This window comes from Balaenoptera musculus, chromosome 6, assembly GCF_009873245.2.
Source record: "Balaenoptera musculus isolate JJ_BM4_2016_0621 chromosome 6, mBalMus1.pri.v3, whole genome shotgun sequence".
NCBI lineage: Eukaryota > Metazoa > Chordata > Mammalia > Artiodactyla > Balaenopteridae > Balaenoptera > Balaenoptera musculus.
The window spans coordinates 110,509,700-110,524,207 of record NC_045790.1 but is presented as its reverse complement, the minus strand read 5'-3'; the positions used below and the strand labels follow the sequence as shown (position 1 = coordinate 110,524,207).

Sequence of the window (14,508 nt, the reverse complement as noted above, 5' to 3'; positions counted from 1 at the left end):
GGCCCGTGCACCGCGATGAAGAGTGGCCCCCACTCGCCGCAACTGGAGAAGGCCCTTGCACAGAAACGAAGACCCAACACAGCCAAAAATAAAAATAAATTAATTAATTAAAAAAAAAAAATTAGAAGAGAATTCAGTGGGTGAATATAGGGTTTAATGTTTGTGAGACTTGTTTCCTATAAAGAGTTGAATTTCTTATTAAAATACAAAGGGCGGGGCAGGGCCCAGGCCAGCTCTGGGACCTGATGCCTTGACTGCCTTTTCTGGAAGCTTCCAAGCAGAGGAGGGGGGACCAGACTGAGAGCCTGAGGCCGCCAGGGGGGTCCCGGGCTCACCTGTCCGTCTTTGTACCAGCTGATGGTGGGTGGGGGCATGGCCCAGCACTCGCACTCCAGGGTCAAGGTACTATCAACCTTGGTCTTCACTTCCTTCACGCCGACCTCCCCGGAGGGGTCAGCTTTGGAGATGGAAGGGGGGACTGAAAACCACAAAGCAGTCTGAGGAGCAGGCCAGCAGAAGACGTGTTGAGACCCTGCGCTCCCCCTGGTCCCGGCTCTGTCCCAGAAACGGGGTGTTGGCTCTCTGAGAGTGGAGTAACAGGGACTCTGGAAACCCACCCACTCCTGGGGAGAGATGGTTACGGGACAGGTCAGGTCCGAGGTGAGGGGATTCCTGGGGTGACCTCTGGGAGCCCTCTTGGGGGTACCATGTCTCAAGTTGTGGGGTCTCTGGTTGTACCACAGTGTGAATGGCAGAAGGAAGCCAGGACTGGTGTGGCTCTGGGCGTCCACGTGGCCCAAGTCCTAGCTCACTGGTTCCCTCCTCCTAGGTCCTCGGCCCTAAAATGACTTGAGCCGGCCCTGGCTGGCCACTGACCATCAGAGGAGACAAGCCATGTGAAGGCATCTGGGGTGTCAAAAGCAGCCCTAGGGTTCCCGGGCCGCCTCCTGCCCACCCGACTGGTGCCCTGCAGGGTCCCTGACTCACTGAGGACTTCCACGTGGTAGTTCTTCATGGCCTCGCCAAGCTCATTGGTGACCACGCAGGTGTACTGGCCCGCGTCTTCCTTCTGGGCATTCAGGATCTGCAGCCCGTGGGTGCCTGCTTAGGGGGCGGGGGGCAGCGGCCAGGGTCACCCCCAGGCATTCACTTAGGCTCCCTTCCTCTGACCCAGCCCGATGATGTGTCACCTGCCCCCTCTCTCCCGCCTCCCCGCCCCGAGGGCGTCACCTGGGAGCAGCTGGATGTTGTTCAAGCCCTCCAACGGGGCCCCATCCTTCATCCAGGTGATGGTGGGGGAGGGAAAGGCCAGCGCCTCGCAGATCAGAGAGATGGGGTTGTTGATGGTCACGGTCACCTCCTCATCCGCACTGTCCTTGCTCATTCCCAGGATGGTGGGAACCACTGCAGTGGGGCAGGGAGCGTGCTCGTTAACGGAGGTCCCCCACCCTGGGCCCAAGGACCCAGAAAAGCCTCAGACCCTGGTGCTTGGCTTCGGTGCTTTTGCTACTGGCATCGCACAGAGGGGAAACTGAAGCTCAGAGGAACCACGCACCATGTGCCCACACTTGAACTCAGGCCTGGGTGACCCAGAGCCCAGGCTCTCCATCACTAAGCAATCCTATAGGTCAGTTGTGCCTCAATTTCCCCAATAGTCTCTTAACATCCAGAATCTACTAATTTAACCAGAGCCTTCTCAATTCTGTTTGTGGTTCCAATTTTTACCACTCTCTGAGCAGAGGTGGGGATGGAGTTTTACTCCCTGCTGGGTAGGATAGCTCTGCTTTCATTGGTCCCCAAATTTTCTCTTTCAGCTCTCGCTGGGGACCCTCCCTTTTACCAACAGCATTTTAAGAAACAGATCTGTGCTCCTCTCAACTTCTAGACCCCTGTTTCTCCTAACGAGACAGTTCATGCTGACGGCCCTTGGGAGACTGACTGCCTGGGTGTGAGCCCCGACCCTGGGGCCTGGAGTCTTGTCACCTCTCGAAGCCTCAGGGCTTCATTGCTGACATGGGGACAAGCACATCTCCCACCTCCTAGGGTTGTTGAAAAGATTCAACTAATCAGGCCTGTCCAAATGCCTGGCCCATGGTAGATGTTCAGCCAATAGGGCTGTTATTATTATTTTTGTTGTTGTTGACATGGAAGAAAAAATAGTAAAGTGCTTTGTGGGAAGCTGTCTGTAAGGAGCTGGTCACCTTGGTCTCCCTCCTGCCGGCACCTAGGGTGGCCAGAAGATGCTTAGCACTTACCCAGGACGCTAAGCTGGAAATGTTTGGTCTTCTCTCCTATGGCGTTGGCCGCAATACAGGAGTAGTGGCCTGCACTAGACAGGTTGGCCTGGAGGACCTGCAGGAGGACTCCATCTGGAGAGATGCGGTGGGCACCTCCGCCAGCCAGGGGCCTGCCATCTTTGAACCATGTGACCTTGGGCTGTGGGTGGCCTGTATGCAGAGGGGAGAGGCAAGTGAAATGCTTCAGCAGGTTTCGACCAGGTCAAACAAGAGGTCAGAGGCTGCTCCAAGATGGGGCAGGGGACGTCAATTCTCCATCCTAGTCCGGAGGCCCATGCAGCAGGGCAAGACACAGAAGCAGACACCAAGCCTGGCCTGGGCCCTTTCCTGTGTGCTTTGATTGCCTTTTCCTTACCCAGGTTGTGGGCAGGAATGGCTTGGTACAGACAGGCAGGACAGAAAGGCAAGTTATCCCTTCCACCCATCCATCCATCCATCCATCTCTCCCAGCCCACAAGCATTAATGGGAGCCTACTCTGCTGGGCACTGGGGGAACCATGGTGACAAGGTAGCCCTTGGTCCTCAAGGAGCTCAGAGCCTGGCTGGGGTACACAGATGTCACAAGGCCACTATGGCCCCGTGTGGTCAGTGCTGGGATAGGGGAACACTGGGACCTGTAGGAGCCCATGGGCCCAAAGGGTCAACCAAGGACTCCTTGTGGAGGGTCCTGGAAGCTGAGCTCTGTAGTCAGATAAGGAGTAGGGAAGAGTGTTTGGGGCAGAGGCACAGAGAGTGCAAAGGCCAAGATGGTGAGAGACCCTCCGTGGGGAGCAGTAGGGCTGGGGGCAGGCAGCCCAGATCTCCGGGGACCCCCTCCTTCTCGCAGCTGCCTCTCACCCTTCTTCCAGCTCACTGCGTGTGTCCCTTACCTGTGACATTGCACGTCAGGTGAGCCGTCTGCCCCTCGGGAACCTTGATTGCCTCCTCCAGGTCCTCGTTCTCGATACTGGGAGGAACTGGGAGAAGCAGGGAAGACTGACGCTAACTGACCATGCTGAACAACCACGGAGCAGGAAGCTAAGAGCCCATGGCACCTCTCTTTCATTTCCCCATCCCCTCACGCCTGCCTCCACGGGGCTGTGAGTTTAATAAACCCTAACCCTAACGCCAACCCTAACCCTCAGCAGCCGGCTGAGGGAAGTACCAGTGCCTCTGGGAGAAGGCCCTGATCAGAGGAAGGCAGTTGGGTGGTATTGAAAATCTTTTCCCCCTTTCATCTGGGGTTAGTTCCAGCTGTTTCTGGAAAGTTCTATGGCAGCCTCAGAGAAGAGGTTGCTGATGAGGCAAAGAAAACAAGGCTTGGCTTCTCCCTCCTGCCGGTGCCAGACCCCACCCCCAGAAGCTCCCAGGCCGGAGGGAAAGGATTGGTGGGTGCCCATGAGAATGGGGCGGTGACACACCCAGGACCTCCACGCTGAAGTTCCTCCGCACCTCCCCAGCCTCGTTGCTTGCCAGGCACGAGTAGAGGCCTCTGTCTCGCTCCTGGGCCCGGGTCATCTTCAGCATCCAGCCACCTGGGGAGGGGGGGAGTGGGTTCCAAGCACAGCTATGAGCAGCCTTCTGTCCCAAGCTGAGCCCAGGCTGCCTGCCAGGAAGAGGAGCATGCCAGGCATTATATTTAGAGGTATAGGTGTCTGCCTCCCACAATGTTCCATTCCTCAGATGGGTAAACTGAGGCCCAGGAGGGTAAACAGATAGATGGAGCCCCCTGGACATTAGACCTACACCAGGGTAAACTTGAGGACCCTGTTCTGGTAAGAAGGATCTGTCACCTGGCTACCCTCTCTTCTGTGGGTTGGCTGGGGCTAAAAGGACAGCAATGGTTTATGTAGTCCTGGCTCAGATCAGAACCCTCATTCGACTCTGATGGACCTTGTAAAAGGCCACCTTCTCCCAAGGACCTCTCAGAGGTGAACCAGCTCCTCTCAGAGGAATGCAAGGATCTCCTAAGACCAGCCCAAGGAAGGCAGATACACATCATCACTGCTATTCTTGCACCCAGGGCAGACATCACTAATTGATCGCCACTCTCCTTTCTGCTGGGCCCAGATGCAGTCTCTGAATTCATACCATCACACTGAATCTGGCGGCCTCCACCAAGTGCTCAGAAGTGGTGCACAAGGGGAAACTTATTTACCATCCCAGCTTTGGCTGCATGGAACAACTGAGGGGTCATTGAGGCTGAGCTTCAGGGGGCCTGGAAGTCCCTGCAAGATTCTGATGGGATATTGCCTCTTGGGCCTCAGTTTCCCCATTTGTACTCAAGCAAGAACCATCACAAACCAACTTTGTGAGGAAGATGGATATTCAAAAGAGAAAGTGCTTAGATCAGCATTTCCCAAAGTTGGTTACGGTTCCATGCTGTTTCATAGGTGCCGTGAGAATTTTTTTCTGCAGGACCTATCAGAACCTTGACTATACAGATGGTCACTGTGAGTCTCCAGGAGAGCAGAACAGGAAGCCTCTTCCAAACTTATTTAAATCTGATTTTTTTTTCCTGGAACACCTCACCTGACCAGTGTTTATGGGGACCAACAGCTAAAACGGTTATCCCAACCAAGCCTGCCAGTGCAGGACCAGAGGTCACAGGCATGTGATGGACAGAGGTGGAGGGCCAGACCCGATAACCAGATACTCCCCTGACTGGCATCTTACCTGCCAAGAGGTAGGTGTCCTCCCCAGGGCTGACGGGTTCCTCCCCTCGGAACCAGAGGACCCCTGGAGGTGGGATGCCTGTGGCTTGACAGAGCAGCGTCAAGGGGCTGTGCAAGGCAGCCGTGACGTTGGTCAGTGGGTCCAAGTCTCCAATGAGCTCTGGGGGCACTAGACACAGAGAAGAAGCCGCATTCAGGATGCAGACGGGGGCTGTACGCTCCTGCTTGGCTCCCCACCAATGCCCTCCCCGAGGACTCCCGTCCCCCAGTCAGGTCAGCCTGAGGAGCAGAAGCGACAAGATCAGAGCTGCTCCCACTGAAGGGAGTGAGTGATGGCCACGGGCTGGGCTTTGGCATCAGGCTTGGGCCCCGGTTTCCCCGACCCCTCGTTGGAATGCCAGGAGAATTCGACAAGGACATGTGTAGAGCGCTTAGCACAGAGCCTGGCAAGGAGCAAAGACTGAGCAAACGAGACGGGAATTAGAGCAAAGGGGAACACCAGATGGGTCCCTAAATCCACAGAGCAGAGTTCCATTCAGAAAGGAAGCCACACTCTATCAGGCAGGGATAGGTGGGCGAGGCTGGGGAATCCCAGCAATGATAGAGACATGAGAGGGTCCTCCCTAAAGGACCCCTGCCCACCTCTCCCTCCTTGTCTCTCTCCACTCCCCGCCTCCACCCTGAGGCATGCAGTAGGAGCTCAGTAAGAGATTGGAATCACAAGGCTCTTCTAGCCACCGTGAATGTGCTCCAGCCCTCCGCAGAGTCTGTTCCCTCTGCCTGGCACTCTTCCTCTCACCCCGGCTCCCGATGAACCCCTACTCAGCCTTTGCATTTCAGCTAAAAGGTCACCTCCTACAGGAAGCTGCCCTGACTTCCCAGGACAGCGGTCAGGATCTTCCTGATCTCTCGGGGAACCCCCGAATTCCCCCATCACATACGAATCATGCAGGATAAAGAATGCCCGGAACAGAGAAGGGGAGCAGCAAACACGGGAGACAGGGAGGGAGGGAAATGAGGGCTATTTGGAGCCAATCCTGATTTTGAGAGCAGCGTTTGCAGCTTCTTCCAACAGGAGCCCTACCCAGAGGGGTCTGACTCCTGGCAGAACAAGGGGGTGGCCCCAGGAGCACAGCTTGGGGACGGAAGCAGCCTTGCCTTCTGCAGTCTGGTCCCCTTCCTGCCCTCCTCCAGCAGGCCGCCAGTCCTCACCCAGCACAGAGAGCGAAAATCTCCTCTCGGCCCTCCCGGCCACGTTCTCGGCCACGCAGCTGTAGCGCCCGGCGTGGACAGCCCGAGCCCGCTGCACGTGCAGCCTCTGACCCTGGCTCTGCAGCCGCAGGCCAGGCTCGGCCCCCGCCGGCTCGCCGTCCCGCTCCCACGTCACCCTGGGCGGGGGTTTCCCTGTGGCGTTGCATTCCAGAGTGGCCTCCTCGTCCTGGACCACGGACACCTGTGTGTGGGGCTCCCGGGGGCCCGCGATCTGAGGGGGAACTGGCATGGGGAGAAAGCACGTCAGGGAAAGTGGGCCGCCGGGCACCAAACACGCGCCACATGCCAGGCTCTGGGCTCGCCTCCATTTGGCCTGTGTTCCTCCATGTCCCTCACTGGCTGTGTGACCTCAGTCAGGTGACCTCACCTCTCTGGGCCTCCACTGTGCATCTCTATAATGGGGTCAGAAAAGTACCCCATGGCCCCCTCTCCCACACCCTGTGAATCACAGGAAGGCCTGACGTTTGGACAATGAGCTCACAGAACAGCCCTGAAGATTTGTGAGGGGTTTTCTTCCTTAGAAACCAGAGGCTTCCCAGAACGTAAACAGCTGTTAGGACTGGCCGAGGGCGGGGGATTATTCCACAGGTGGGGTTCTCCCCAAGATGCTGAACAGCATTTTTCTTGGTTTTATTTTCTAGAATGATTTTTACAAGGTTGAGATATTTAATTTCATCACGGCAGGACAAGTAGATGGAGACTTATGTTTCCATCACATATAGGAGCTTCATATCAATTTTACATTTCTTTAGTTTTCAACTGTTTCAAGTTGTGTTTTTTTCCCCCTCTGGACCATTGGGGGCTTCTTGGGATCACGCTGCCCCCTCTCTCATGCTGAGGTCAGGAGCTGTAAGAAGCTGCCTGGGGGTAGGGGGCAGTTGAAATGCCAGAGAGCTAAGGGGTAACAGGAAAGTGCTCTCATCAGCCCTGTTTTGTCTTTGCTTGGGTTTGGGGGTGACGTCTGTCCTGCCAGGGCACCTGGCTGCCCACCCTTTGGGCCCCTTCTGGCCCCTCCCGCCTGGTTCAGGTCATCCCAGCCTGACTCACCATGCACCTCCAGACGCTGGTCCTGGCTGCTATTTCCGGCCACGTTGCTGCACTCACAGGTGTACGTTCCCTCCTGGGCCGGCTGGGCCTGTGCTAGATACAGCAGCCGCCCCACAGCTGACACCTGCCCAAGGCCGGTCCCATCCATGGGCAGAGGCTGACCTGGAGGCATGAGAAAGAAGCCCCTGGTCCTTGGTCCTTCCACCTCGAACACTTGTCCTCCCATCCATCCTGGCCAGCTCCTGCTCATGCGTCAGGTGCCCACTTAGATGTCACCTCCACCAGGAAGCCTTCCCTGAGCACCAAATCTGATCCCGGAACCCACTCTGATCTCTCATAACACTGAGCCTCTGCCCAACACAGATAAGCCTGCAGGTGGCACGTCCGAATCCTGCCCTGGCGTGGGCTGTCCTGGAGGGCAGACCCTGCCTCACTTTCCCCCTGGGATCCTTAGAGGCTCTCTGGGGCCTGACATATAATAGCGCTCAGTGAAGGCTATCGAATGAATGACCCATCCATCTAGCTACAGAGATGGGCGAGGGAGACCAAGCAGCTGGCACACCTGGCAGCAAGGAGACCCCGATGCAGGGAAGGATTCTGTAAACCAAGAGGCACTGGATTAAACACTAACTTCCAACATCCTGCACCTGTTCACAGCAGAGCGGCCCTCTGGGCTCTGGCCATCCATCAGCATGTGTCCCAGCAGGGGGAGGAGACTAGGTGGCCACATGACATTCTTCCTCGCTCTTACATTCTATTCTCTGTCCATGCTCTCTCCCCCGGTGACCTCGACTTGTCACTTTTGGATTTATTCTTAGTCCAGACCTCTCTTCTGAGCTCCAGGCACCTATGTCTGACTGCCCACTTGACAACCTGTTGGGTGTCTAACAGATCTCAAAATTAAATGCCCCAAACCCCCTATCTGCTCCCCCAAACCTGCCCTTGCAGCCTCTCCATCTCGGTGATGGCAGAATCACTCTCCCGACTACCAGGTCAAAAGTCATTCCCCGACTCCTCCTTCTTCTTAGCCCCCATCCCAGCCGTCAGAAAATCCGGCCAGCACCACCTTTGAAATGCATCCAGACTATGGCCGGGCCCCTCCCAACACCTCATGGATACCCACCTAGTCCAAGTGCCAGCATCTCTTGCCCAGAGTCCCTGCAGGAGCCCCCTCACTGGCCACCCTGTTCCCACCCTTGCTCCCAATGCTCTATTCTCATCATGCTGGCAGGAACCATCTAGAGTACAAACCAGACCCCTACAGAAGCCCCATCTCACTCAAGGTAAAAGTTGAGATCCTTACAGCCTTTGATCCACCCCCATCGCTCAGGTGACCATCTCCTGCTACCGTCCCCTTGCTGAATCTGCTCCAGCCCCACTGGCCTCTTTGCTGTTCTTCAAACATGCTTGGCTCATCCCTGCCCCAGGGCCTTTGCACCTGCCATCACCTCTGCCTGGAAGGCTTTTCCCTACAATATCCTCATGCTCATCCCTCACACCTTCTCCACATCTGCTTGGTCAAATGTCCCTGGCCACCCAACTTAAAATTGCAAATCCCACCTCCCTCCCCCCTCACAACTTCTCCCCTTTCCTGGCTTTTATTTCTCTCCATAGCACTTATCATGTCAGGTATTAAGTCATTTACAGGCATACCTCAGAGATATCATAGGTTCGGTTCCAGACCACCGCAAAAAGCAAACATCGAAATAAAGCGAGTCACGTGATTTTTTTGGTTTCCCAGTACATACAAAAATTATGTTTAGTCTATTAAGTGTGCACTATTATGTTTAAAAAAACAATGTACATAACTTAATGAAAAATACTTTAAAATGCTAACCATCATCTGAGCCTTCAGCAAGCCATAATCTTTTTTCAATAGTAATATCAAAGATCACTAATCACAGACCACCATGACAAACATAATTATAATAATGAAAAAGTTACAAATATTGGGAGAATTATCAAAATGTGACAGAGACCCAAAGTGAGCAAATGCTGGAAAATGTTGGGAAAATGGTACCAATAGACTTGCTGGAGGCAGGGTTGCCATAAACCTTCAATTTATGAAAAACACGACATCTGCGAAACTCAGTAAAGCAAAGCACAATAAAACGAGGTATGCCTGTACTAACTTCTCATTTATTACCTGACTGACTCAATCCACTGCTGTACGTCCAGCACCTAGAATGGGGCCTGGCACAGAGAGGCTCTCAACAAATACTGGTTAAATGAATGAATTCCAAATATTTATCGAGCACCTGTTTTGTACCGGGCACTGTCTTAGCCCCTGCTGAATTCCCAGACAGTGCCTCCCAGGGCTCACGGGCTCACGGAGGAGCAGACATTGAAGGACTAAGGTGGGTAATATGACAAGCTAACATACAGGGGTGGCGTCAAGGAGGCCTAGACTGGGGTGGAGGTCAGGGAGGGCTTCCTGGAAGAAGAGACATCTGAAGTGAGGCCTGAGGATGAATCCAGCTCTCATTGGCTGAGAAGGGGCTGCAGGGCCTTCTGTAACCAGCACCCGCACCCCCTAGGGCTGTAAGCCCACCCACCTCCAACTCAGCTAGAGTGGGGGCACCCAGCGAGGGCAGGGAGCAGCCTCCTTGGGTGGGGCAATGAGGGTAGGGCTGGGCGAGGTCAGCCATCCTACCGTCCTTCCTCCAGGAGATCTTGGGGAAGGGGACGCCCCGACATTCGCAGGACAGCCTGGCGGGGTGCCCCTCAGTCACAGTCAGGGTGCGAGGCTCTGGTGAGGGGAACACTGGAGGGACTGAGTAAAAGAGAGGAGGTGAGGTGGGCAGGAAGTTGTGGGCTGGGATAAGAAAGGGACCCCGGGGGGAGAGGGTGGGGTGGAGGAGGGCTGTATCCTAGAACCCACTCAAGGCAGCCCCAACCCCAGGGCTTGAGAGCCAGCCCTAACAGGGGCAGGGGAAGGGACCCCAGGGACCCCAGCCCAGCCCGGGAGACCCTCACCCCAGACATTTAGGTTGTAGTGTTTCTCCGATCGGCCTGCCTGGTTCAGCGCCTCGCAGGTATAGTGGCCTGCGTCCGCCACCCCGGCTCTGTCCACCTGGTCGAGAGCAAAAAACAACCCATCAGCGGGGGCAGCACAGATGGGATTACCCCTGGACAGACTGTGTGACCTTGGGCATGTCACTTTACATTGCTGAGTCCCCCCTCCCACCTGGAACCAGGGAGCAGTGGTGGCACCTGCTGCGCCTCTTGTACCGGGAAGTTTCTGGAAACCAGGGCCTTGGTGGCCTGACACGGACTGGGCACAGATGGTGGCCCTGCCAGCCTCACCCCACTTCCTGTTCCGAGGAGGAGGCGGAGGGGACCCTGTCCTCAGGGGTCAGATCCTGACCTAGGCGGGTGATGGAGCTAGGCTGTGGCTTTGCAGAATGAAGGGAAGGAGGGGGCGGTATTCCAGGCAGAGGAAACCAAACAAAGGGGCTCAGAGTTGGGAATGATCATATCACAAGATGTAGAGGGGTGGGAGAAGGAGGGGCAGGCTGGAGTGGAGCGTTCTCCCAGCACCTTGGAGAGGTACTTCCCCTCCCCCAGCTGACATGGATGAGCTCTTCTCTGGGGCAGGTGGGACCTCACAGGCATTCTCTAGAACTCTCCCAGCCACCCCAGAAGAAAGGCACCAGGTGCTCACAGGTGAGAGACGGGAGGCCAGTGTGGTCAGAACACGACCCAACCCAACAGTGCAGTAGTCGGGAGGAGGTGGAGGTAAAATTTAAATCCAGGCTGATTCCAGAGTCCCTGACCCTAACCCCTGCCTTGCTGGGCCAGATGAAGGGCCTTAAATGCCCAAAGGCAAGGAGGCTTTTGAACAAGGAGTGAAAAACTCGTGGGGGTCCTGAGGGAAGTCCCCCCACCAACTGAGGGCTCAGTCCTGGGGCTTCGCTCTCCATCCCTGTTTGGCTGGAAGCAGCTCTGATGGGTCCTCGGACTGGAGGGGCCTGCGGGTCACAGTGAGCTGAACTGATGCTCACGGGGGCACCTCAGCCCGCCCTGTTCGGGGCTCAGCTCTGCTCACAGTGGGGGTCCCCTTGGTGGCCTGGGAGGCCGCACACCTCCAGCAAAGCCTTGTCTGCGGAGAAGTGGATGCCAGGCCGGGGCTCCAGGGGGCGGCCGTCCTTCCGCCAGCTCAGCACGGGAGGGGGCACAGCATGGCTCTGGCACTCCAGGGCCACTGACTCGTTGGCCACGACGGACACATTCAGCTCTTCTCCAAGGATGCTTGGGGGCACTGCGGGCGGGGGCGGGGCAGGGGCTGTCTCAGCAGCCAGGAGCAAACACCAGGGATGGGACGTCACCATTAGCATGAGGGCCCACCCCCTGAGCTTGCAGCCCTCTTGCCCTCCCCTGATGACCTTTAGAGGAGGCCCCCAAACCTGAAGAGGCTGGTGCATTGTAACAGCATCAATATCCTGAATATGATTTTGTACTTTAGTTGTACCAGATGTTACCACTGAGGAAAGGGCCCACCCGGCCACCTGTCCACAACAGGGGAGTTCACACTCTAGGAGAGGGCTCTGGGGGTCCAACTGACCCCTACATGAAGGCAGACGCAGTCTCAGGCCAGACCTCCCACATCCAACCCCCGGGGATGCCCCAGCCCCGCCGTCTTGAGCCGCCGGCCTGCCCCCGGCAGAGTCCAGGGCCTGACACTCACTGTGGACGTGCAGGATGACGTCCCGGCGGTCCTCGCCCACTGCATTCACGGCCACGCAGGAGTAGCTGCCGGAGTCGGAAGCCCGGGCACTGGCCAGCGTGAGGACCCGGCCCCCAGGGAAGACCTGTGGCCCAGAAGGAAGTCCACATGAGGTCAGGGCCCTGCTGGCAGGCACAGCGGGCAGCTTGCCCCAGACCCCCGGGGCCCGCCACAATGCAGAGGAACCTCGAGGTCTACCCAGACCTCAGGACCTCTGCTGGCTGGTGGGGAATAACCGAATAATCGGTCCTAAGAAAGAGTTCCCTGGAGTAGGGCTATGGCTAGGGAGCACTTGAAATAGGGCTGGTCCCCAAGTGTAAGATGCACAACTGATTTCAAAGAGTTTGTACAAAAAGGAGAATGTAAAATGTCTGGTTAATGATTTTTTATAATGATCACGTGATGCAATGATACTTTTTGGATATACTGGGTGAACTAAAATGTATTTTTTTATACAGCTGTTTTTTTTTTAATATTCACTTTTTATTTATTTATAAATAAATAAATAAAGTAGCCAAAGGACACTTTATTTATTTATTTATGCCGCACTGCGAGGCTTTCAGGATCTTAGTTCCCCGACCAGGGATCGAACCCGTGGCCCCTGCAGTGGAAGCAAGGAGTCCTAACCACTGGACCACCAGGGAATTCCTTAAAATGCATTATTAAAATTGGTTTCACCTGTTTCTTTTTATTCATCCTAATGCAGCTACTAGAAATTTTTAAATTACATATTCGGTTCACCTTGGTGGTGCGCATTATGTTTCTGGAGACCACCTGGCTCTAGACTCCGTTCAGCAGCTCCCCTTCCTCCCTCCAGCCGACCATCCTGGGCCATCACTGTTTCCCTCTCCCCTCGGCACTCCCCAGGCCCTGACCTCTGCTCCCAGCACCTACTGAGGCACCCGGGAGGCGAGTCAGGGCGCCCCAGCCCTACTGACCTGGAGGCCAGAGGTCCCTGCCGTGGACACGGGGTTTCCATCCTTCAGCCACATCAGCATGGGGCTGGGGGCTCCCGTGGCGTTACAGGTCAGCCGAACCGGGGTGTGAAGCAGCACGGGGCCCGGCAGGCTGGGTGGCAGAGTGATGTGCGGAGGCACTGCGGGGTGAGGGCGGCACAGGGCACTGGCTGAGCCCCGCTGGGGGTGAAGCAGGCAGGGCCCCGGGCTGGGTACCCACACAGGAGCACACGGCCACAAACAAAACCTTAGGGACAGCCACTCCCAACACGGGCGCAGCACTGCACAGTCCTTGAGGTGGCTCATCTCATCCCTCCAGCTCCACCACGCGGCTTCCACAGACGGGAAACTGAGGCTCAGAGATGGAGGTCACCTGCCCGAGGCTGACCAGCTAGGAAGTGGCAGAAGCAGCACCTGAACTTGGGCCTTCTGGTCAGCATGAGGTCATTATCATGGGGATGGTATAGGGGTAACCCGGGTTGAGAATCCCTGGGCAGGTTTTGCTTTCCAACTCAGAGGTATCAGCCTACAGACGGCCCCTCGTGGGCAGAAAGCGGTCAGAAGATTCAGTTGTATCTGGGAGGCATGAGCCATGACACCCAGGGTCCCAGCCTCCTGTCCAGCTACCTACCCCCTGCTCTTAAGATAAAGACCCAATGTTTCCAGCCTCCGTCTGGTCCCCAGCACCACCCTGGCCCCTCCTCTCACTGTTCTGTAAGCTCCAAGCCCCCAGCCTCCTTTCAGTTTCTCAAATTCTCTATAGCCTTAGCATTTGGCACATGGTCTCCGTTTAGGCATCCAGCTCTCAAAGATGCCTCCTGGGACCCCCCAGGTCAGGTCAGCGCCCCAGTTCCAGGCATTCAGTTGTACCTCACTTTTCCTAGCTCTTATCACAATTGTCATGAAACAGTACTTTGGGTAAGTATCCAATTACTATATCCTCCACTAGACTGAAAGCTCCTGGGTCCGTCTTGTTCAGGGCTGCAGCCCCAGGGTCTGCCCAGAGCACGTACAGGCACACCTCGTTTTACTGTGCTTCACCTCACTGCACTTTGCAGATGTTGTGTTTTTTACAAACTGAAGGTTTGTGGCAACCCTGCATCGAGCAAGTCTATCGGTGCCATTTTTCCAACAGCATTGGCTCACTTCTGGTCTCTGTGTCACATTTTGGTAATCCTCGCAATATTTCAAACTTTTCCCTTACTGTTCTATTTGTTATAGCAATCTGTGAACAGTGATCTTTGATGTTACTACTACGACTCGCCAAAGGTTAGCACTTTTTAGCAATAAAGTACTTTTTAATTAAGGTCTGTACTTTCTTTAGACATAATGCTACTGCACAGTTACTAGACTACAGTATAGTGTAAACAGAACTTTTCTATGCAATGGGAAACCAAAACATTCATGTGACTTGCTTTATTTTGATATTCGCTTTATTGTGGTGGTCTGGAACTGAATGAACCTGCAGTATCTCTGAGGTTCGCCTGTACTCAATAGATGGAGGAATTGATGTTTGAATAAATGGATGGTTGGGGGGATGGACAGCTGGATGGGTA

General features: G+C 55.4%; 1 protein-coding gene across 1 annotated transcript in view; it reads right to left on the bottom strand.

Moving 5' to 3' along the window:
• Positions 1 to 14,508, bottom strand: part of HMCN2 (hemicentin 2) — a 153,430-nt gene that overhangs the window by 51,979 nt on the left and 86,943 nt on the right. The window contains 14 exon segments of the mRNA XM_036856498.1: positions 336 to 478; positions 988 to 1,101; positions 1,231 to 1,404; positions 2,256 to 2,447; positions 3,167 to 3,253; positions 3,698 to 3,811; positions 4,953 to 5,120; positions 6,164 to 6,445; positions 7,271 to 7,432; positions 9,924 to 10,043; positions 10,247 to 10,343; positions 11,356 to 11,531; positions 11,958 to 12,081; positions 12,935 to 13,092. Coding sequence (XP_036712393.1) covers positions 336 to 478; positions 988 to 1,101; positions 1,231 to 1,404; positions 2,256 to 2,447; positions 3,167 to 3,253; positions 3,698 to 3,811; positions 4,953 to 5,120; positions 6,164 to 6,445; positions 7,271 to 7,432; positions 9,924 to 10,043; positions 10,247 to 10,343; positions 11,356 to 11,531; positions 11,958 to 12,081; positions 12,935 to 13,092 — 2,111 coding nt within the window.